This window comes from Drosophila elegans, unplaced genomic scaffold, assembly GCF_018152505.1.
Source record: "Drosophila elegans isolate 14027-0461.03 unplaced genomic scaffold, ASM1815250v1 contig_183, whole genome shotgun sequence".
Lineage (NCBI taxonomy): Eukaryota > Metazoa > Arthropoda > Insecta > Diptera > Drosophilidae > Drosophila > Drosophila elegans.
This window is the reverse complement of record NW_024545550.1, coordinates 11,936,257-11,957,378: the sequence shown is the minus strand read 5'-3', so window position 1 is coordinate 11,957,378 and position 21,122 is coordinate 11,936,257. Positions and strand designations below refer to the sequence as shown.

General features: G+C 45.6%; 9 protein-coding genes across 10 annotated transcripts; 3 read left to right on the top strand and 6 right to left on the bottom strand.

Moving 5' to 3' along the window:
* Nucleotides 1-104: 104 nt before the first annotated feature.
* On the top strand, nucleotides 105-668 carry LOC108141278. The gene is made up of 2 exons (XM_017264545.2): nucleotides 105-348; nucleotides 401-668. The coding sequence occupies exons 1-2, from the start codon at nucleotides 141-143 to the stop codon at nucleotides 601-603; spliced, it is 411 nt and encodes a 136-aa protein (XP_017120034.1). The 5' UTR covers nucleotides 105-140; the 3' UTR covers nucleotides 604-668.
* Nucleotides 617-2,507, bottom strand: LOC108141277 (inactive peptidyl-prolyl cis-trans isomerase shutdown). The gene is made up of 3 exons (XM_017264544.2): nucleotides 2,370-2,507; nucleotides 1,552-2,302; nucleotides 617-1,492 (listed from the first exon to the last, which is right to left on the bottom strand). The coding sequence occupies exons 1-3, from the start codon at nucleotides 2,426-2,428 to the stop codon at nucleotides 935-937; spliced, it is 1,368 nt and encodes a 455-aa protein (XP_017120033.1). The 5' UTR covers nucleotides 2,429-2,507; the 3' UTR covers nucleotides 617-934.
* Nucleotides 2,508-3,107: 600 nt separating this feature from the next.
* Nucleotides 3,108-4,379, bottom strand: LOC108141545 (synaptosomal-associated protein 29). Its single transcript, XM_017264986.2, has 2 exons — nucleotides 4,009-4,379; nucleotides 3,108-3,938 (listed from the first exon to the last, which is right to left on the bottom strand). Exons 1-2 carry the CDS (start codon nucleotides 4,271-4,273, stop codon nucleotides 3,352-3,354), a joined length of 852 nt encoding a protein of 283 aa, XP_017120475.1. The 5' UTR covers nucleotides 4,274-4,379; the 3' UTR covers nucleotides 3,108-3,351.
* A 388-nt stretch (nucleotides 4,380-4,767) lies between these two features.
* Nucleotides 4,768-6,808, top strand: LOC108141463 (thioredoxin-related transmembrane protein 1). 2 transcript variants are annotated; one of them, XM_017264867.2, is made up of 4 exons: nucleotides 4,768-5,109; nucleotides 5,324-5,485; nucleotides 5,547-5,721; nucleotides 5,891-6,808. In XM_017264867.2, exons 1-4 carry the CDS (start codon nucleotides 4,931-4,933, stop codon nucleotides 6,380-6,382), a joined length of 1,008 nt encoding a protein of 335 aa, XP_017120356.1. In that variant the 5' UTR covers nucleotides 4,768-4,930; the 3' UTR covers nucleotides 6,383-6,808. The 2 variants fall into 2 exon arrangements, with proteins under 2 accessions (XP_017120356.1, XP_017120357.1); XM_017264868.2 differs by having other exon boundaries at nucleotides 4,771-5,109; nucleotides 5,912-6,808.
* Nucleotides 6,809-7,028: 220 nt separating this feature from the next.
* Nucleotides 7,029-11,090, bottom strand: LOC108141465 (U4/U6.U5 small nuclear ribonucleoprotein 27 kDa protein). The gene is made up of 3 exons (XM_017264871.2): nucleotides 10,958-11,090; nucleotides 10,593-10,892; nucleotides 7,029-8,566 (listed from the first exon to the last, which is right to left on the bottom strand). The coding sequence occupies exons 2-3, from the start codon at nucleotides 10,838-10,840 to the stop codon at nucleotides 8,227-8,229; spliced, it is 588 nt and encodes a 195-aa protein (XP_017120360.1). The 5' UTR covers nucleotides 10,841-10,892; nucleotides 10,958-11,090; the 3' UTR covers nucleotides 7,029-8,226.
* On the bottom strand, nucleotides 9,165-10,258 carry LOC108141464 (eukaryotic translation initiation factor 6). The gene has a single exon (XM_017264869.2). It carries the CDS (start codon nucleotides 10,034-10,036, stop codon nucleotides 9,299-9,301), a length of 738 nt encoding a protein of 245 aa, XP_017120358.1. The 5' UTR covers nucleotides 10,037-10,258; the 3' UTR covers nucleotides 9,165-9,298.
* An 890-nt stretch (nucleotides 11,091-11,980) lies between the features above and the next one.
* On the top strand, nucleotides 11,981-13,732 carry LOC108141485 (protein 60A). Its single transcript, XM_017264898.2, has one exon. It carries the CDS (start codon nucleotides 12,201-12,203, stop codon nucleotides 13,617-13,619), a length of 1,419 nt encoding a protein of 472 aa, XP_017120387.1. The 5' UTR covers nucleotides 11,981-12,200; the 3' UTR covers nucleotides 13,620-13,732.
* Nucleotides 13,733-13,934: 202 nt separating this feature from the next.
* On the bottom strand, nucleotides 13,935-20,632 carry LOC108141484 (benign gonial cell neoplasm protein). The gene is made up of 5 exons (XM_017264897.2): nucleotides 19,057-20,632; nucleotides 16,622-16,975; nucleotides 15,106-16,071; nucleotides 14,360-15,047; nucleotides 13,935-14,303 (listed from the first exon to the last, which is right to left on the bottom strand). The coding sequence occupies exons 1-5, from the start codon at nucleotides 20,570-20,572 to the stop codon at nucleotides 14,168-14,170; spliced, it is 3,660 nt and encodes a 1,219-aa protein (XP_017120386.1). The 5' UTR covers nucleotides 20,573-20,632; the 3' UTR covers nucleotides 13,935-14,167.
* On the bottom strand, nucleotides 17,588-18,575 carry LOC108141486 (partner of Y14 and mago). The gene has a single exon (XM_017264899.1). It carries the CDS (start codon nucleotides 18,524-18,526, stop codon nucleotides 17,891-17,893), a length of 636 nt encoding a protein of 211 aa, XP_017120388.1. The 5' UTR covers nucleotides 18,527-18,575; the 3' UTR covers nucleotides 17,588-17,890.
* Nucleotides 20,633-21,122: the final 490 nt, after the last annotated feature.

Genomic DNA, 21,122 nt, shown 5'->3' with positions numbered 1-21,122 from the left:
TTTACCTCAACTTGTGAGTTTGCGACACACAACTGTTTTTTTATCAATCGCGAACTAAACAAAATAAAGCTTTGAATAATACATTGGCTTTAGGCACTCAACTCAGTGTCCCACCTGAAAACGTTTGAAGAGCACTTAAAATGCCATTTCAACCAGGTTTATTTTCGGTGATAGTTAGAATTTTCTTTCTCAGAGGGACTGTAATTGCCCAACACAACTCGGAAACTTTTTTGCAAAATTTTCTGGGCATCCTTGCAGGAAACACAAGCATCAGCGATGATCAGCTTTCCATGGTCAGCAATTATTTCTGTCCGCTCCTAATGCTCTTCATTTGGATTCTCTCCATATGTAAGAATTACGTTGCTTTAAAACAAACTTCCTAATTCTATCATACCCTCAGGCTTTTTAGTTTGTACCTGTGTGTACTGCAAGTTCGTAAAATCGGAAACATTCACCACCTACGACTCAAACAGCATTGAGATGCAGGATGTGCATAATCTGGAGCCCACATTCAACCATGTTATGGGTTGTGCATGTTTGGAGTGCCTGCATCGTCAGTTGACCAAGGAATTCGAAAAGAAAAATGGAATGTCAAGGAAATAATAACTAAGTTAGGTGGCGTACAAGATTTACATTTATTTGTAGATAATAACAAAAAATATAGTCCTGGAAGAACGTATTCTCCATTAAAAATGTATATTAAGTACTTTGTATTTATATTAATATATAAGTTTGAGATTCTGGTTTTCCTCAAATAGCTGCAGATACCCAAGTTGGTAATGGCACAAGATTTAAATATCTTTATACATAGTTAAATGTAATAGCACAAGTAAAAGTTCTTCTAGAACTTATTTTAAACTACTTACATAGTTGGTAACATTTTGATTTTTTTTAATGAGTGAGTAAACGCAATTTTTAGAATAATGGTTACTGATTAGTCAGACTTGACCTCCACCTTGGACAAAGTCAAGACGTCCTCGTGAATGGGAGACAATGTAAGATTCATATTGTGATCCTTGACCAGATTGCAAATGATTCCAAACTGTGCGTCCGAAAACATTTTACGGGAGAATCCCATCGACTTGTCACCAGAGTTCTCGAACTCCTTGATTATATCCTTGATTTCGTCTTTAAAACACTGCTCCTTGGCTTCTTTCTCCAAATCAGCTGCAGTTTTTGGGCCAGCTGATTTCGAATTCTTAACCGAAAAGGCCCGAGACCATAGATCTCGACTGGCCTCCTTGTACTTGCTGATTCGCTTGTTCATGCTTATGATCTCATCGCTGATCTGCGTGTTTTCCGGCTGCTTGCTCTGCGCCTGGAGAAAAACATTGCGGGCCCGGTCATATTCACCCAAAGCGGCCAGGGCGCGACCCTCCTGGAAGAGAGCCTTGCAGGAGGGATTGTTCTCGGTCAGCCGGCGCAGGGACTTCATCATGATGCAGACGCGCTGCGGCTTATTAAGCTTGTTGTAGACAATCATCAGGTTTTGCTGAAAGAAAATAACCAATCTATCTTGTTCTAGAGTGACATAATGGAACGGATACTTACAGTCAAGGTAATCAGCAGTTCGGTTTGCCGGCGCTCCTGCTCGTCATTGGCCATCCGGCAGTAGTTCAAGGAGTTGATGGCCCTTTCGAAGGCAGTCGCCGCATTGCGATAGCGCCCGCGCTTCACACAATCCTTGCCATAAAGATGCATGTCCTGCGCCTTGGGATAGACCACGCAGAACTTGTCGCGATCCTCCTTAGGGATGGCATCGATGGCCTCCGCATCGCCTATGAGCGAGAAGTCGATGACCTCCACCTTGAAGAGCCCGTCCGCCATGGGCTTGATGCGTGGCGGACAGCCCAGTTCCCGGAAGAGAAGCTTGTAGGAGATGATGAACTCGGCCTGTTCGTATGGGCGCATGGTGCGCACAGCGGCCTCCAGTCCCTCGATCACCATTTTCTGGCCAGTCTCGAACTCGAACTTGGTGCCCCGCAGCATGGAAGAATCGAAGGGGTGGCCTTCGCCCTCCCAGTAGCCACTGTACCTGATCGAAACCCTGGCCTTCTCCGGCACCAGATCCCGGTCCACGTGGCCCTCGCGGGTGATCCGCTTGTAGATGTGCTCATCGATCCTGTGCATCAGGGCACGCAACTCGTCAAAGGACTGCGTCCACGGGGAAAGCAACGCCTCGTTGTCCACACCCTCGGCATCCTCGTAGTCGCTGTCGCTGTCGTCACCCAGAAATTCCTTGCAGGCATTTACCTCCTGTGACTTGTCCATCTCGAATTCAGCCCCATTTCCCACGAGATCGCTGCAGTACGTACAAAGTCAGGGTTAAGGCCACGTGCTCACTGCACCACGGATTTTTCGGGACTTACGCAAAGGATAGGGGCTCTTTGAGTAGCTGGGGGCTGCAGGGAAAATAGTTATCCTCCATAATTAATAAAATTATTTTATTTCTTCCGTCGAAAAATTTTCTGCTGAAATTGCGCTTTGGTTTGTATTGCTGGAAAGAGATGGAGCTTTCTAGAGATGGCTTGATTTTGATTTCGATTGACTGATTCGATAGCGATAACAAAATTGTATTTAAAAGCTATCGAGTTTAAATTATAAAGGCAATCAAAGGTTGACTATTTTATTTTTTGTTGCTTCTTTTCCCGCCGTGAATATTTGTTAAGATGACTTATTTTTAGAAACTATCTTTTAGTTTAAATTTTTAATCAGGTTCATTAGTCATTTTTACAGAATCAATATCTTACGATTAGTATTTACTATAAATGTTTAAACAAAATAAAAAGTATTTATTGAATACAAATATTTTATTAAAAAAATGTGTTTGTTTTATAATACTTTTTTTTGGTATTGCACAAATTTCATTTAAATCTGAAAGATATTAAACTGAGGTCAATTTAAGATGTCTATTAAATTAATTATAATTTTTTATCATTTATTATATTTCACATCCCTATACATTATACAAAATAAACAAACAATGCCATGAGTCAATAATTCTTTCCAAAATGTTCTAGTAATGCTACATCAGCAGTAAACATAACAAAGAAGTTGTGTATGTATCCGTTATTAGAAAAAAGATTGCCCCTTCCAAGAGACTTGTCTTCCATTTTATATGAATGTTTATTCAAAACTGAACACTTATCGCTCTCCAACTACAAGCACTCCAACGAAAGAATCTTTTTGGTGTGTGTAACAATAAAAAACTAAGAAACAAAATGAGGAATGCAATCGTAATGGCCTTGTGTGGTGCTCATCATGCGACTTGGTATGACTAAGATTTGTAAAATAAAGGTGGCTATTCTAAGGATGCAGTAAACAATATAATGGTATTCGACGATTCCCCGTTCACTTCTTCAGCAGCTTGCTCATGTCCTTGTTCTGCTTGTGGATCTTCAAGTCGACATCCTCGATTTTGTAATTCATGTTGTCCAGCAGTTCGTTCTGCGACTCGATTTCGCCACCGAGATCAGTGGCCAGCATCTTAAGCACCGACAAATTGCTGCACATCTCCTCCAGATTGGCGTCGATCTGGGCCTGGAAGGGATTGCCCGCCTGCCGCTGGGGATGATAGGTGCTGCTAGGATCGTCGCGCAGCTGGCTAACTGGATGATTGTCGTAGCGTTCGGCTGGTGAAAGCGGAGCAGAGGGGCTGGCTCCGCCACAGGCACCCATATCAATGTTGCTATTGGCCTCCTGCGACGACTGGCTGGCCGTGGGCGAGCCAGCAGCGGTGGAGGGCTGATCCCGGTTGCCGGAGAGGTAGTTCTTCAGGCCGCCAAATACGCTCTTCAGGCCAGTCAGATGCCGCTGGCTGAAGCGCAGCGTGGAGTTGATCTCGTCCAGCTGGTGCGAGGTCTTCTCCAGCTGCTCCCGCTGCTTGGCCAGCTCCGCGGCTGTGGCCTTGCCCACTTCCTGGGTTTCGTAGAGCAAGCCTAGGGGTAGCAAAAGATACATATATGAGTAACGCCCCTTAATTGGCTGGCAATTGACCCCCTTGGTTACCCAAGCTCTTATTGGTGGAGTCCAGAGTTCGCTGCTCAATGGCTCTTCGCTTTTCCGCGTAGGCCAGTCGCTGGGCGGCCACAGAGGGCGAAGAAGTTATCTCATCGTCATCATCCTCCATTTCGAAGGGATTGGTGCTCCTCTGCTGCGGAATCTTGGGTGCTCCAGTGCGCTTGTTCTGCAGAAAAAGGTCATCGTCCACGTCCTCGAACCTGTCCACGTCATCAAAGTGGTTGTGCACCGGCTGTAGGTAGTTATGGGCCATCTTGGAGACAAGATAAATTTCCAACTTGACTAATTTTGTTGTGTTTTCATAAACTTTTATTTTCTTTGTTGTTGTCCGTCTATTGCGTGATATCGATTACACTAGGGATGGTAACAAAGAAGACGCTAGATATAGCTAGATCTGGCAAAGAAATGGAAAATAGCTAAACCCGTTATATTAAAAAATTTAGTTTTTTGATTGATTTACAACAAAAAAGCAGCGTCACCCAAGGCTGAAATACCTTTACTAATTTTAGGAAACTTTGTGTTAGGTTAAAGAAAACATCGATTAAATAATGGGTATTTAGTTAAATGCTTAAAACTGCTGAGGATTTTGTATCCCCATGCTTTTGTACAGCATATAAATGGTTAATATTTTATATTTTTTGTGTGAAGTAATAATATTTTTTTTATATAAAGGTTTTTATCAATGAGTTTCAATCAGAGCCTCCCTACTGTCGATTTGGCGGGAAAAAAGTGACTTGCCATCACTGACGGATATCGAACCAGCGTTTCTATCAATTTTCCAGCAGGCGTCACAATTTTTTGTAACTTTTTGGAACTGAATAGGACGGAGACTTTAGTTTAATTTAGCAAATAGCAGCAGCCGAACGTCACAAGACACAGGAAACTCGTGGGCGATCGGGAACAGCTTCAAATGCATTGCAAATCGCACTTTGTGGCCGCGTCATGTGCGGCGCTGCTTCTGCTGGCGGCGGCAGCGCAGTTGGCGGATGCGGCGACGGCGCAGTCAGGACTGCAGCCAGGTGGCAAGTTAATCGAATTGGACGAGGACAATTGGCACCTGATGCTCCAGGGCGAGTGGATGATTGAGTTGTGAGTGCAAAAGGCCACACTTGCGGGTCCCCCCAACCACATGGCACCCCCGCAGCCCCTGACGTAATGCAAAAGGGGCGTGGTGCGCCGGCTTTCTTCAGCCGGCAAGCTAGTTTTTTTCTTCTTTTTTCTTTTTCTGGAATGCCAGACATTCCACGATGACTCATTGCCTGCCAGCTGGTTTTAAAACCTGTGTTTTCCTTCCTATTTATAGCTTTGCTCCGTGGTGCCCAGCTTGCAAGAATCTAGCTCCCACCTGGGAGCGTTTTGCCCGCGTGGCCAAGGATGTCAAGGTGCAGGTGGCCAAGATCGATGTGACCACCTCACCGTCGCTCAGCGGACGCTTCTTTGTCACCGCCCTGCCCACCATCTACCAGTGAGATATACAACCCTTTTAGTCCGGGATATATAGAATAACTTTTTCCAATCCCCTCCAGCGTGAAGGATGGCGAGTTCAGGCAGTATCGTGGCGCCCGGGATGGCGATGCCCTCCTCTACTTTGTGAAGAAGCAGCAGTGGCAGAGCATCGAACCGCTGTCCGCCTGGAAAAAGCCCGATACCATCCACATGTCCGTGCTGTCCTACTTCTTCAAGCTGTCCCACACACTGAAGGTACGTTCACCTAGCCTGGTTATCACCTCAGTTCATTTGCATGAGACATAAGCGGAAGCTTATCAGCGGCGGAGTGATCCCCGCTGACCCAAAGATTGCCGCCCATTACTCATTACTCTGGTCTTTGCTCTCTGCTGTTGTCTTGTATGTTGGGTTCATGTACTAATAGCACACCCAAAAACTCTTTAAGGACTTCAACGGGCGGCTGCAGGAGGAGTACGGCCTACCCACGTGGGGCTCCTACGCCCTCTTCGCCATCGCCACCATCTTCGTGGGCGCCGCCCTGGGGCTGCTGCTCGTGTGCCTTGTGGACTTTGTGTATCCACCCAAGAAATCGCAGCGCCAGAGCTTCTCCGAGTCGCAAGACAATCTGGCCGAGGGCGTAGAGGATTTGGCCACCGAGGAGATCGAGGACGATGGAGAGGGCGAGGAGAACGAGGATGAGCAGCGCGAGAGCGACGAGGAAGAGCCACAGGACGATGACGACGACGAGGAGGAGGAGGAGGACAGCGAGGAGCCGGCGGGCGATCTCGCTTCGCAGGAGAAGGAGGCCGACAGCGAGCCGGAAAAGGCCGAGAAGCCGGAGCCCAAGCAGGCCGGAGATGCTGCGCCCGAGAAGACGGAACAGGTGCGCAAGCGCAAGCCACGCAAGGGCGATTAGGTGCTGGTGCAGCCGGGTCCCTCAGGATCAGCCTTAGCGATCAGAAGCGGCAACAAAAAGACTAACACACAGAATCGAGAGAAACGCAAGCTCTTACCAAGCATCATTCAAGCAGATACCCTGCTCTGCCTTTGCGCACAAAACTGATTGTTTTCCCCCCAACTTAATCCTAGCCGGATAACGGTACCTCATGTATTTCTTAATTATGTAAACAAAATTATAATCCATTAAGCAAAAACAAGCGTAACAATAACTACATTTAAATTTAGTCTTGTACTTTTTTTTCCCCCAAGCATTGTGTTTTGTGTTCACATTGATTTCTACACAATTATCTTCTCTTAAGCATTTCATTTGTAATTGAATTTCAATCAAATTGCAAATTGTATTAAATTTTCGTATTACAAAATAAACTAAAAATCAATTAAATTGTCGTTATTCATTTGTGGGGTTTCAATATAATATAAAATAAAATGTTGTATTCAAGGAATTGACTTAGCATTTCATGTTTTTGCAAAATACTTAATCCCTATTGCTTTTGTTTACTAGCTGCTTATAATTGTTACCCAAAATATTCAAATACAATCCCATTATTATTATCCAGCTTATTTCTTATTAAATTCAACTTTAATAAATAAGAGTCAGAGTATTAGAAATGGTTTTACAAATTTATTATCAGTTTATTGTAGGAGAATATGAAGTAAGACAAATATCCCTGCAATTTCGTTTATGTGTAAAACTACAAATAATTGATATAAGATGTGTGTGGGTGGTGTGGTGTGGCCGAAATGATTTAAATTTTCAAATACATGTTGTTTTCCAAAGTCAAAAAAAACGGTAACTATTGCTTAATAATAGTTTGCTGGTTGCGGCATACAAATATTCATGTCTATCTTATAAAAAGAGTACAAAATGAATATACAAATATCTCTATAAAAACGTGATTTATCTTCATCGTTGGTTTGCCTGATCTGTTGGCACTTGTGATTTAAATCGGAATTAACTGGATTAATTACAACATTTTGATTGTTAAACAAATTATGATTCTTTCAACAAATTGCTATGGCTATTGTAAGGTTCATTCTGGGGGTTCCGGGGATAAGGTACTTGTGGTGTGTGTGTATATTTTAATTTCTATATATATAAAATATATATTTGATATATATTGTTTGGTTGTAAAAGTTGTACTATTGCAGCGTATGGAGGAAGTTTGTTGGGTGGTTTTGGTATTGAGGATTTGGATCAGGATAAGGATATGGATATGGATACGGATATATGGTTCGTTTCGGACTGTGGTGTGTTTTCAAATACTTTAAGTAATTGTCTGTATGTGAGTTTGGAAATTTTGCTGTTGTGAATTTCGTTATCAGGCTGGCTTCAGTTAATTCGTATTCGTACAAAATGGTGAGATGTCAACAAAAACAATTGTTAATTACTTTGAAATATTCAAAAAGCAATCGTCGTGCGTGGTCAGCTGCAGCTGAAAGCAGATTATCCAACCGAAGGGGGTTGGAATTGCTTTCAGCCCCAGATATTTGTTGTAAAATTAACGTTGGGGGGCCAACTTTATAACAAAGGCGCACTTCAGGCTTAAACTACTAAATAACTAATTGATGAGGTATGAGTGTGATGAGGCTGTCCTCTTGCAGAGCTTGCTTGAAGAGTGGAAATTTGGATGGGGCCAAAAGCTGGCTGAATTTCGTAAACCGGTCTATTGCATAAAATTGCAGGTCTTCGTCCGTCGCCCATTGGGCACGGACAAGTAAAAAAGCGTAGCAAACTAGTTGGGCAAAGGAAAAGGATGTGGAGATGGCTGTGCATGTGGCAATGACAATAGCCAAGGACTGCTAGGCCACGAAATCGAGCGGCCGGTTGAAGCCACCCTTGCGATTCATGTACTGGCGGTACTTTCGCTTCAGGATTACATGCACTTCTCCGACGTCGTTGCCCTCGACCTTCCTGTTCTTGGTGGTGTCGAACGTGCAGAATCCCATTGTCTTGAGCATCTCGACCTCTTCCGGCGATTTACCCTCCAGGTCTGCCTCGTTGAGCTTGGGCCGGTCGGCAGCTGTGGCCGCCGCATTGTTCCTCGTCGTCCTTCGCGACGTCGATGGTCCGGAGCTGCTGTTGCCGCCGCTGCTTCCGCCGCCGCCTCCTCCTCCTCCTCCGGCGCCCCTCGACCGCGATCTGCAAACCATGAATCATAACGTGCATCGTGAGCTGTGAGTTTCAATACTGTTCAGTTGGTCTGTGAGTGACAGGACCAGTTGATTCCATTCGAATTGCAAAAAGGAGCCTGGGAATTAACTGGGGCGACCTTGAGCATTGTGCACCCAGTTGTGCAATTTGAAGTTTTAATTAAGCGAAATGCGACACTTTGCAACCGGTCGGATTGCTTCAATAAGACCACGTTTTTTTGGCAAATAATTTGAGTTGATTCATAATAATCTGAAGGCCCAATCCCGGTAGATAATCGCAAATGCATCGGAAAACCGGCTAGGGCGGATGTTAAAAAAAAACTAATAATATGGAACCTTATTAAATAACCGGTTATTCATTTAAAATTGAAAGTATACCTTGTTTTTAAGAAGAAAATACAAGTTACTAGTGAGAAGTAGTTCTAAACTATTACCCAAACTTATGAAAATATTTCCCCGACAACTGCAATTTTCAAATAACTATACAAACAACATATCTTATCCTAGGTAAAAACTTTAGTTATAGATATCTGAAGTTATAGACAGTCTAAACTAAACCCATGGCTTCCTAACAGTTCCAACAATTTGAAGTAGCTTTGAGATGTCTGCAGCTCCAGTCTTTTTTCAATTTTGTTTTTTGTATTTCGCACTTATATGACATTCGTGTAGAAGATAACAGATAATCCTTAGACCAAGTATAAAAGGTGGTAAATGGTGACGCTTAGGACATGTCCTCGATGAGGGCCGCTCGCAGCTTGGTCGTCACCGTGGCTGGCTGTGCCTGGTTCAACTTGAAGACGCTCTCGATCACCGAAATCTCTGTGGCCGTGGTGTTCATGCCGACGAAGGAGAGCCAGTCGTTGACCACCATGCCGGCGGCGAGGACCTCACTGCCCCGGTTGACAGTGCCCGCCACGAGGGGCACCTGCAGCAGGGACGACAGCTCGTCCTGGTCCTGTATGCTGGTCTTGGGATGCACCATGCCGCCCTGGTTGCTCAGCACGGTGTACGAGCCCACCAGTGTGTTGTCGGCAATGGTTTGCCGGAAGACCTCCACCTTCAGCACGTCCCCGATAATCTCCTCGGTCTCTTTATCCAAATCCGGGTGAACCAGGGCCACATAATCGTTGCAGGCAATCACGTTGCCCAGTGCGGACAGGCGCTCCTCCACGCGCTGGATCTTCACGGCATCCGGCAGGCTGTTGCGCAGGTGCTGCAGCTCCTCGTCGGTGGTGGAGTTGGGCACCAGTAGCCCGTTCCTGTTGCCCACGGTGAGACGGCCGATGATCCGGCAACCGCCCACATTGGCGTGCACCACCGGGATCGTCTCGGCCAGCTCCGCCTCGAAGGCGCTGTAGAAGGTCTCGGATCCGCCGATGGCCACCAGGCAGTATGTGTTGGTCAGCTTGGTGAAGACGCCGATGTCGTCGTTGTTCTCGAATTGCACGCGCAGCGCCATTTTCTCTGTTTATGCCGGTTTGCTCTTCACTCGTTGGTTACTCTCTTAGCGGATTTGCTGGCCTGACTGAGCCCGAATCTTGGGAGTCTCTGGATTTGGTTTATATGGCCGGAAAACTGTTTAAAAGCTGTGATGAAATTCGCACAATTTCGCTTCACGTGGTAATTTTTTTTTTGTTGAGCCGCCAGAGCTGCATAGCCTTCGATAACCTGCCTATCGAACTGGTGGGGCCTATCGATACTCGCGGGTAAATAAACAAGTTCTGGGCGGTGGGTTACAGGGGGGGTCGGGGGGTTAGCTACCCCTTTAACTGATTTTTTAAATCATTTTCATTAGCCTAGCTGTTTAACCACTAAAACTTAGGTTATACCTATACAGTTCTAGTGAGGTTAACCCTTAAAATCTTTAGAACTGTAAAATCCCTTAACAAATGCCAATATTTACCCCTTGGTTTTACCCTCATTACGCCCCTGGACTGGCTTCTTATTTCTAGGTTCTAATGACTAGTTTTATACTTATCGTTTTGGCTTTTGGTACACTACACTTTGTTATTCACCTAGATCGCCGGCCCCGCGCACGATCGCGATCCCGCTCCCGTTCACGGCTGCGACTCCGGTCGCGCTCCCGCTCCCGGTCACGGCGACTGGGGCCACCTCCTCCTCCTCCTCCGCCTGATCCTCCGGCTGGGGCCACTCCGATGGCCTCTCTCTCCCGGGAACGCCGCTCCCTGCGCTTCTTTCTCTCGGATCGCTCCTTCTCGCGTCTCCTGTGTGCCGGCGAGGCGGGACTCCGGCTGCGGCCCATTATTCCGTTTCCGTTTCTGCTTGTGTGGCGGTATGTGTACTAGTTGGTTTGCCTGCTCATAGATGGGTTAAGTTAAGTGGTGGCCGTACTATCCCATGCCCACTGAATCCAGCTCACCGTTGCTCTAGGCTGTGTCTAGCATTATTTGGGCGACACCGGCGGTGGGGAAAAACGCGCTAACTTAAAACTAAAACGAAATAAACAAGTTATCTTGCCGCGACGCCGAAACGGAATGAAGACGGGGGATGCGATGGCAAAAACATATCAAAATATCTTTTTATCGAACATATCGGAATTAACGATAATGTATCGCATGAAAACGTAGCCTGTTCACACTGGCGGTGCTTTCGCAACAGCGAACGAATTCCGCAACAGCTCTTTTTTCGCTGCAACTCGCTGTTGCGATTATTGTGTTGCACTTGGTATTGTCAAAATTATATACAGATTTGCGATCTAAATCCTTTTATTTGCGGGGAAACTGGTTTTCACGTTCCCCCATATTTTTTATACCGGAGTTGGTGCCTGTTTGAATGGTATAAAGCTACTTTTTCAAAAACAAATTTTTTAAGCAGCTGTGGGAAATCCGTATATTACATATACTTTGATATTTTATTAAAAGTTTATTGCGCTTTGATCAATTTTTAATGAATCAGATTTAATTTTTAAAATTTATTATATGTCTCATGTTTAATTTTGAATAGTTTTAACAACAATGTTGAACAGTAAAGGAAAATTGTAAATTTAATAGAATGTATAGTTTCGAATAGTTAAACTTTTATCAATGTGAAGCAATAAAGGAAAATTATAAAAATATTTAATATCCTGATCATGTGTGTTTATTTCTTTACATAAAGTTTTTAATTTAATAATTTATCATTGATCAAAAGGTTTATTACTTACAATTATGAATTCCTTCTTTAACGGATATATGATCGAATTAGCTATAATAAAAGTACCATCAAAATAGTAAAGTATTGGGATCAATACAATTTACACACTACTGTTTTACCTCTAAAACATGTAATTTTATGTTTGCTTATAAAATATTTAACGATCACAGTTCAAATGAACTACTACAATGGCGGTTCTTGTGGTTCGATCTATGATGTCGAAGACGCGGTGCTGCCAACCTCGTTGGAATGCGCAGAAAATGCATCTTGAAGATTAAGATACACACTACAATCCGTAAGTGCGTCAGAATTTTCAGAACCTGCGGTTCGCTGGAACTCCCGAAATAGGCAATTAAATGTTTGTGTACACCTGAATGCGATCGCCTAGAAGATAGTCCCTGAACATAGCGCCACATAGTGATCGATCGTGATCGCAACCGATCCGTCCAGTATTCAGTAGCAGTATCAGTATGTTGTCGGGTCTGCGGAACACCTCGGAGGCTGTTGCGGTTGTGGCTTCGCTGGGCCTCGGACTGGTGGTGCTCATCTTTGTGGCCACCACGCCGACGTCGGTGGAGGCCACCCAGTCGGGGATCTACATAGACAATGGCCGGGACCAGACGGTCATGCACCGGGTGCTCAGCGACGACGACAAGTTGGACGTGTCCTACGAGATCCTCGAGTTTCTGGGCATCCCCGAGCGTCCCGCCCATCTGAGCGGCCAGAAGTTGTCGCTGCGCAAGTCCGCCCCCAAGTTCCTGCTGGACGTGTATCATCGCATCACGGCGGAGGAGGGCCTGAGCCACGAGCACCATGATCACCATGATCACGATGATGACCACGAGGAAGATGATGCCGATGAGCATGGCCATCGGGCCAGGAGAAGCGCCGATCTGGAGGAGGTAGACGACGAGGAGGTGGAGGGCGAGCAAAAGAACTTCATCACCGATCTGGACAAGCGGGCCATCGACGAGAGCGACATCATCATGACCTTCCTGAACAAGCGCCACCACAATGTGGACGAACTGCGTCACGAGCACGGCCGGCGTCTGTGGTTCGATGTCTCCAAGGTGCCCAACGACAACTACCTGGTGATGGCCGAGCTGCGCATCTACCAGAACTCCAACGAGGGCAAGTGGCTGACGGCCAGCAGGGAGTTCACCATCACGGTCTATGCCATCGGAGCCGGGCCGATGGGCCAGCAGCACACCATGGAGCCGCTCTCCTCGGTGAACACCACGGGCGACTATGTGGGCTGGCTGGAACTCAATGTGACGGAGGGCCTGCACGAGTGGCTGGTCAAGTCGAAGGACAACCACGGCATTTACATTGGGGCACATGCCGTGAATCGACCCGATCGCGAGGTCAAGCTGGACGACATTGGCCTGATCCATCGCAAGGTGGACGACGAGTTCCAGCCCTTCATGATCGGCTTCTTCCGGGGACCGGAGCTGATCAAGGCCACGGCCCACAGCAGTCACCACCGGAGCAAGCGCAGTGCCAGCCATCCGCGCAAGCGCAAGAAGTCGGTGTCTCCGAACAATGTGCCGCTCCTGGAACCGTTGGAGAACACACGCAGCTGCCAGATGCAGACCCTGTACATAGACTTCAAGGATCTGGGCTGGCACGACTGGATCATCGCCCCCGAGGGCTACGGGGCCTTCTACTGCAGCGGCGAGTGCAATTTCCCGCTCAACGCGCACATGAACGCCACCAACCATGCGATCGTCCAGACTCTGGTCCACCTGCTGGAGCCCAAGAAGGTGCCCAAGCCCTGCTGTGCCCCCACCAGGCTGGGCGCCCTTCCCGTTCTGTACCACCTGAACGACGAGAATGTCAACCTGAAAAAGTATAGAAACATGATTGTGAAATCCTGCGGGTGCCATTGAATTCAATTTACCACTTAGGCTAAGCAATATAAAGCATTTCTGTGTAGATGTCCATCTCTGTACTAATCTCGAATATATTTTATAGAAATATACAGCGCTGTACCTAACTGAAATGGATTACGAAGTGTATTAATGGGACAACTAATAACAAGAACTTTTGGATTAATTTCAGTAAGCATGGCTTTTTTATTGTCTTGCTATTAAAATGAACATTCAAAAACATAATTTTAGTGATACACACTTAATTTGGTAATCTTATAGTTTACACTTCAACTTAAAATGTTCATATACATAACATTCAAAATAAACATCCAGATAAACACAATATTACAGCAACGTTGTGCTTTTACAATGCTTAGTATACATGCTTATTTTTTACTACAAATAAAAATATTCAAAATCTTTCGTAAAATAAACCATATAAACAATACAAAATATTATTTACTGACAAGCAAAATCATTCAGCAGTAATGCTTATACACACAAATACATACTAATTTTGGTTCTGTCTGTGAGCGCACAATAAAAAATTAACCAAAAACCCTGGTTTATCGCTTGTGAATCCAATGATGTCGGAATGCGAACAGATCCATGATTAAGTTTCCCACACGTTTGTCAATCAGACAAGACATTAGGCGACCATCGAATATTGGCACGTTGACATTTAACGATATACAAGCCTCTCTAAAAGGAAATCCCATTTGATTTGAATAGTCTTTCGAAGTGTTTTTCATACTCACAAAATCTCATGCACTGGAATGGAGTTCCGGAAGTATTCCTTCAGCGTAAATTCACCATTAATAGTTTTGGCTCGACTAACGCTGAGCATTACCGCTGGATCCTTCCTGTAGAGAACCACAAAGATATGTCTGTTGGGTGACTCGATGGGCCTGGCAAACTTCCCCAGCACACTTTCAATATAGGCTGCTGTGCTTTTGGTGTAGAACTCCTCGCATTCGCCATCCGAGAAGAGCAGGAAAAATTGCCTCTCCACGAAATGTGAATTGAATTGTTTGGCCTTTTGGAACAACGCCCGATTCTCATCCATTTCACGGAGCCAACTGAACTGCCCATTCACTTTCAGAAGATACAAGGCCGGTATCTTGCTATGTGCCAGATAGTTTGTGGGCGGCGGCTTGGGGAAGCCGACGAAAGACTCCTCGTTCTCGAAAATCTGCGCTAGGGTTTCAGCCATTTCGGCGTTATGTGAACCCGTCAAGGTGTTGGTGCGCCACAAGTCCTGGTCACTACAGTTCTTCAGCAATTCGTGATACATTTTGAAGAAGTACTGACGCGTTCGCATGATCATCTCCGCCGAAGTGTTGGACATAACCATCCAGATCCACTCGTCTATGAAGAGATTAACGATGCCATCGGCGGAAGTCGCTTGGGTGTTGCATATTTGAGAAACCCGAAGGCGGGGAGGTCCTTAATAAATAATTAAAACATCTTAGGCTTTGCTTATGTGTATTTCACAACAGCTTACCGGCAAACAAAGCCACCGCCAAGGGAACAACCATGGTGGCGTATATGATATGGTTCTTCTGCTTGGTGCACACAATCCAAGGTGTGCGAAAGTTCAGAGCCGAAGTGTTGAATGGCTCCAAAAAGTCACGGAGCACAGTGTTGGGATGCAGGTAAACATTCCCGGAAAAGGCCGATTTCAAGCAGTTTTTACCAGTGTCCACGGCACAAATATTGGGATACATGCCGCCCGTCAGGGCCGCCTTTACTACGTGCCAATTACCGGACATCTGGTTGAGATTATGCAAGCTCAGCTTCCCGCGACTGTGGACCAAATTGGAGGCCCGCAGGGAGCTGACAAGGTTGGAGCGCGTGTAGCTGAGCTGTTCCATCAGCCCGTTTAGCACAAAGTCGTATTCATCCGTGAGATATAGCCGAGCTATCTTGTCGTGCAGTCGGTTTTGCCATTCCTGGAACAAGCGCACGAAGATGAAGTGATCGGACAACTGATTGTCCGCCAGGCGTGCCCGCTCGTTCTTGATGCGTTTCTGGATGTAAATGGTGAATCTGTCCCACAGGTGATCGATGTCCTCGTTGAACGGAATGGCCAGCGGATCCGCCGTGGTCAGCGAGCTTACGATGGTGAGTATTGGATCGAGGCATTGCAGCAGAATGCCAAAGATCAGTATGCGGCCGAGTTGGCAAGGCACAGGGATGTCCTGCAGTCGGCAGCCCAGCCAGGTCACATCCTCAGCCTCGTCCAGCACGTCTATTTTCTTCAGAAACTGCACCGCCTGGTGCACGTTGATCAGCGGCGGTGGTGAGATGGTGAGGCCCAGATATTCACTTATAATCATGTTGGGCGAGAGCAACTTAACCATCAAGCAGATCTTGTCCAGCTGCATAGTTTGCAGGCGCGGCTGACTCTTCTCCCCCAGCTCTTCGAAAGCCTCTTTGGATATCAAACGGAAGCATTGCGCATCGGCAGCTGCAAAAAGAACACAATTTAAGGGGTTATACACAGCTAGAATTTTAAAAAATTTAACTATTTTATTTTTTTTTATATATATAAGAAAATTTCATATTGTTTCAGTGAATATTTTAAAAGTTTAAAAGGCATTTCAAAATGCTTGCAAGTACAAACTTTAAACATTTATTTTATAAACAATTTAAGACCGAAAATTTGCTCAAAAATAATTTTCTTTTTTTGTGTAACCGCCATTTTGTCAAAAAACTTTACTTTTCTTATTTCTTCGATTAATTACTAGATTTGACAATACTTCAACGACATCTCTTTGATTTTTTTATAACGGAGCAACCAGTCCAAAGATATAGTGGTCACCCCAAAACGTTTTTTTATAAGAGGAGCTCCCGGAGATTAACTGTAGCTCCTTTCCAAATAAATATTTTGTCCAATACTTAGTCTTAAAATACAGTTAAAATATAACATAATATGTGTACAAAATATCAGATAAATATAAAAAATTTCTAATTTCTCTTAAGCTAGTTACTTCAGTCTAGACATAAAGAGTACAAACCTTCGAGATCGAGAATCGATTCCCTGCGCAGAAGGCAATCCTTGGCCACCCATTCGTATCGATCGTCCCCGGTGTAGGTGCTGCTATCGTAGATTTGGTTGAGACTGCAGGCAGTGTCTATTTCGTACTTGAAGGACACCTTAAGACAGAGCGATTCGATAATATCGGTGGTTAGGACCACCTTCACGGTGTCCTCGCGAGCATTGACCAAGGCATCGATGTACTCCCTCCTCATGTTCTCGTGCAGCGTGAAAATGGAGAGCTCCGGCAGGTTGCCAGTCAGATAGTGACTCAGTAGCATATAGTTCAGCTTAACAATGTGGTAGTAGGTGGGCAAAATTATGAGGATGTTGCCTGAAAAACAGGGAAATCGATTAAAGTAGATAATAGTAGAGCACAAACAAGAAAGGAAGCAAATTTCGGTAAGCCGAAATTCATATACCCTTGCAGCTATTGCAAGGATTCGTATCCTATTCTCTTGAACACTTGACTTTCAGCTCAATTATTCGATCGCTCATATGGCAGCTTATGTATATGTTATAAAGAAATAAAAAATAAAGAATTTAGATTTTCTTTTATTTTTTTTTTTTTTTAACATTTTGATTATTTCTATGGGAGCTATATGATATAGTCTTCCGATTTTGATAAAATTTAAACCGTAGTTCTGAGATATTAAACAATTACTATATGTCAAAAATCTAAACTAAAAATAAATTAAACATCACAAAATTATAATTTTTTCCATTCGTTTTTCCAATTTCATGCAGATAGCTTTAAAACTAGGAGACAAGCTTGCATAGAAACGGACGGACGGACATGGCTAGATCGACTCTTCTAGTGATGCTGATCAAGAATATATATATACTTTATAGGGTCGGAAGTGTCTCCTTCACTTCTGACTGAAATTGTAATACCCTCTGCAAGGGTATAATAAGAAGTAATATCATACGACTCTTTTTAATGTTATTCGCTTCAAATGGGTTTAATTTATTAAATCTGATTTACAAAGTTACCTATACATAAATAAACGCGGCACTCCTCCATTCGTATAAACTAGGTTTTAAGACAGACACACATTAATAAAATAGATCGATATTACTAAATGGCTTTGACATCTTCGCCTAAAACTAATATAACTATTTAACAGACATAGGCATGTACTCGTATGTGTTTTTTGTTTTCGTGTGAGGCGGCGCGACTTCTGGTCGGTGATTTGTTCACAGGGTGAGGATATAGCAGTATCTGAGTGGACTGGCCGGGCACTTAGGGCTATGAGCGCGGCTCGCTCTCCAAGGCCTTGATTTGCCGCAGGATCTCCGACTTCTTTTTCACCTTGTCCAGCTGATCCTTGTCCAGTTTCTTCTGCTCGCCGGCCTGAATCCGGCTCTCGATCTGTTCGATTTCGCGGACTTTCTTGCGCAGCTTCTTCAACAGCTTGGCGGGATCGACCTCCTGAGGTTGTCCGTCCAGCTGGAGTGTGTCCTCCATGGCCTTGGCCAACGAGTTGATCTCCCGGCTGCCAGATGGCTGCTGCTGCTGCTGCTGCTGCTGCTGATTGGCTTTTAGAGGCGGACACGTGCTGGATGGCGGTGGCTGCATAACCAGGACACCGGGCGTCGGCGCCTTTGGCTGCCTGGCCGCATCCTTGTCCTGCCGCTTGGCTTTGGTCCGCTCCTGCTTCTCGCGCTCCTTCTTGGACTCGGCGGCCAGCAGGGGACACATGCCAGGCGGCACTCCGGCCTGGCTGCGCTGGGCCACGAACTGCTTGCCCTTGCTCTCGTACAGCGGCACCTCCTCCTGCGGCACGTAGCCATCCTTGACGCGACGCGCCTTGCGCCAGGTGCCATCCGGGCGCTTGGTGGCCGGGATGAACTTGCCCTCGCTGCTCTGTAGGTAGGTGCTCATCTTGCTGCTTCTATAAAAAACAATGCCCAATTGACAGGCGATACTAATCGATAGCCGTCGTTGCGGATGGAACTTTTTGCGCGGCGATTGGTGCATCACTTCCACCGATTAATCGTTTTCAAACTTGGGGAACGGGTCACTTCGAGACCGTTACAAACCATTTTTAATCTATCATTGATCATTTTGGCCAAGCCTTCCTTAAAAATGCTGTTTAAGGCATCCAGATAAATATTTGCTAACTAATAGTGAACTTTTAGTGCAAACTTCTGAACATTTAACTAAGTATTGCCTCTAAATTAGATTACATCTTGGCTCAGATCTGCAAGTCTTGATAATTTGAAGTCTTATACTACATTTCTAGTTTAAATATTAGCTTAAACCTGCCACTCCTTACAATTAATTAAAAACTTTATATCTAGTTTAAATATTAACTTAATCCTGAAACTCCTTATAATTAAGCTAAATATAGCCTTCAAATTAGTTTATATCCTAGCTTAGTCCTATAATTTCCAGCAATAAAGCACACTCACCTGGTGAATACTCCGGTTTGGTGCGCAACAGATACATGATGTCTATTATACGATCGTAGTCCACGAAATCCGGCTTGGCGCTCTTCACCACATAGCCATGCAGACTGTAGTGGTTGAGGATGTCGATGCACATGTGATTGCCATTCATGGCCGCCAGTGAGATGGCGTTTTGGTGATTCATGTCTAGGATATAGGGATCGGCGCCCATGAAGAGCAGCAGGCGGAGATGGGTGTCGTTGTTCAGCTCGGCGGCAATGTGCACGGCCGTCCTGCCGTTCATCGAGTGCCTGTAGTTGACCGGCACCAGGTCATAGTTGACTGCATACAGAAACGGACGTATGGCCGCATCCGTGCCCATCTCGGCGTAGGCCTGCAGGCACTTGTCGATCTGATCGTTGCGCTGGCTCTGGGTGCGGAATGCATCCGGGAGCTCCTTGTAGACGTCTGGCCCCTTGTGGATCCCGGCCAGGGCAATGCAGCTGTGCAGTTCGTTCAGGTAGGAGATGCGTGGCCTCGCCTCCGGCTGCTGATGCTGCTGATGCTCCTGGTGCATCACATTCAGCTCCGAGCCCTCGCCAAAGAAGTCGATGAACTTCTTGGTGTCGGCCATCTGCGACAGCAGCACCACCCTCAGGTTTGGACTGCTGTTCAAGGCGTCGCGAATCTCGCTGAGCAGGATATCGGTATGGGGATCATGCAGATGCACATCGTTCACCACGAGGTGACTTATGTTGCTCAACTTCTGGCTGGCCAGGGAGCGGAGAAAATATTCGGCCGTCGAGAAGACGACGAAGGTGGTGGAGCCGATGTTGCTGAAGTGCGGCAGCTGGAGGCCCACAGTATCGCCCAGTTGCTCGCCAAAGAAGTTCGCCATACGCTGGCTGTTGTAGAGGGCCACAATGGCTTGCCGCTCGATGCAGATGATCTTGGCATTGGACTTCTTGGTCTGGCAGTCGTCCAGGATGAGCAGGGGCAGGAACACGGACTTGTCCCAGGAGAGGTCCGCATTGAAGACGATCACCCGGTGGGCGTAGAGGGGTTGCATAATCTCGCCGCGCATCTGGTGACCCGGAAAGCTGGCAAGGAATTGGCGCTGCGTCTCCGTCCAGCTGCCCAGATTCGGCGGACGGATGGGGAACAGGGGTAGCTGCAGTGATGGCATGTCCGTGGCACTGGGTTTTTTCGTGTTCATGTCGCCGCTGAGCTCCAACTCCTCTCTGCACATTAAGGACTTCTTGCCCAGCAGGCCGAACATGCTCAGCGTGGCGCCCGACGACATGGTCAGCATCTTGGGCTCCTCCAGGTAGTGGCGACATGCCTGCTTGTAGATCTTCACGCACCCGTTGCCATTGACCTGCACAATCTGCGATCGGAGGCCCAAGGAGCGCGCGCAATTCACGAACGCTTTGTGCTCGCTGGTCCGGAATGTGCACGGAAATTGCTGGCAGCAGCGCCGGCCGGCAATAAAGTACAACAATTGCTGCGGAATAAACTTGTCCTGGATGATCTTGTTCATTTCGGGAGGCAGCGGGTTCGCATCTGTGTGCTTCGAAATTCAGCAAACTTCATGTGTCAAAATTCACGCGTCGCAGAACGAAATTCCGTTATTGCGGGCTTCTTATGAATAATGGAATGTCGGAATGAAACACACAGGGTTGTATTTTTGTTGACATAAAGCTCGCTTGTTGGGGGTATTCTTCAATCTTAACTCAAACAAAACTCAAATTATAATAGCAATCAAGAAAAATTGAACTTGGCTAAAATGCTTTTACCAAGTTCGCATTCATCAGCTGTGTTTTGAATTTAAAATTCAGAATATATGGCAGCTTTAGTTATCGGTAAATTCGGTAAAACTTGCTCTTAATAAAATCGTATTGAATGGTGTTTTTTTTTCTGCTTAATTACTAAAGCTAAATATGTGAGTGCTATGCTGATAGTTTTTCAACCGAAAGAAGTAGTACCTAGGCTAAATATATAAACAAAATATATATTTTAGAAATTTTATGTCTGCAGAATACCAAAAATGTTGATATTCTAATTAAATGCAAACCATATTGCTTTAACAT

Excerpts from the sequence above, each read along its gene's own strand:
- LOC108141278 (XM_017264545.2), top strand. The coding sequence starts at position 141 with ATGCCATTTCAACCAGGTTTATTTTCGGTGATAGTTAGAATTTTCTTT. Across the intron at positions 349-400 it reads CATTTGGATTCTCTCCATAT|GCTTTTTAGTTTGTACCTGT; the intron begins GTAAGAATTACG and ends TCATACCCTCAG.
- LOC108141277 (XM_017264544.2), bottom strand. The coding sequence starts at position 2,428 with ATGGAGGATAACTATTTTCCCTGCAGCCCCCAGCTACTCAAAGAGCCC. Across the intron at positions 2,303-2,369 it reads AAAGAGCCCCTATCCTTTGC|CGATCTCGTGGGAAATGGGG; the intron begins GTAAGTCCCGAA and ends TACGTACTGCAG. Across the intron at positions 1,493-1,551 it reads AACTGCTGATTACCTTGACT|CAAAACCTGATGATTGTCTA; the intron begins GTAAGTATCCGT and ends ATTTTCTTTCAG.
- LOC108141545 (XM_017264986.2), bottom strand. The coding sequence starts at position 4,273 with ATGGCCCATAACTACCTACAGCCGGTGCACAACCACTTTGATGACGTG. Across the intron at positions 3,939-4,008 it reads CTCCACCAATAAGAGCTTGG|GCTTGCTCTACGAAACCCAG; the intron begins GTAACCAAGGGG and ends TGCTACCCCTAG.
- LOC108141463 (XM_017264867.2), top strand. The coding sequence starts at position 4,931 with ATGCATTGCAAATCGCACTTTGTGGCCGCGTCATGTGCGGCGCTGCTT. Across the intron at positions 5,486-5,546 it reads GCCCTGCCCACCATCTACCA|CGTGAAGGATGGCGAGTTCA; the intron begins GTGAGATATACA and ends AATCCCCTCCAG. Across the intron at positions 5,722-5,890 it reads AGCTGTCCCACACACTGAAG|CACACCCAAAAACTCTTTAA; the intron begins GTACGTTCACCT and ends ATGTACTAATAG.
- LOC108141464 (XM_017264869.2), bottom strand. The coding sequence starts at position 10,036 with ATGGCGCTGCGCGTGCAATTCGAGAACAACGACGACATCGGCGTCTTC.
- LOC108141465 (XM_017264871.2), bottom strand. The coding sequence starts at position 10,840 with ATGGGCCGCAGCCGGAGTCCCGCCTCGCCGGCACACAGGAGACGCGAG. Across the intron at positions 8,567-10,592 it reads GCGCGGGGCCGGCGATCTAG|ATCGCGGTCGAGGGGCGCCG; the intron begins GTGAATAACAAA and ends CATGGTTTGCAG.
- LOC108141485 (XM_017264898.2), top strand. The coding sequence starts at position 12,201 with ATGTTGTCGGGTCTGCGGAACACCTCGGAGGCTGTTGCGGTTGTGGCT.
- LOC108141486 (XM_017264899.1), bottom strand. The coding sequence starts at position 18,526 with ATGAGCACCTACCTACAGAGCAGCGAGGGCAAGTTCATCCCGGCCACC.
- LOC108141484 (XM_017264897.2), bottom strand. The coding sequence starts at position 20,572 with ATGAACAAGATCATCCAGGACAAGTTTATTCCGCAGCAATTGTTGTAC. Across the intron at positions 16,976-19,056 it reads CAAACCGGAGTATTCACCAG|GCAACATCCTCATAATTTTG; the intron begins GTGAGTGTGCTT and ends CCTGTTTTTCAG. Across the intron at positions 15,048-15,105 it reads GGCGGTGGCTTTGTTTGCCG|GACCTCCCCGCCTTCGGGTT; the intron begins GTAAGCTGTTGT and ends TTATTTATTAAG.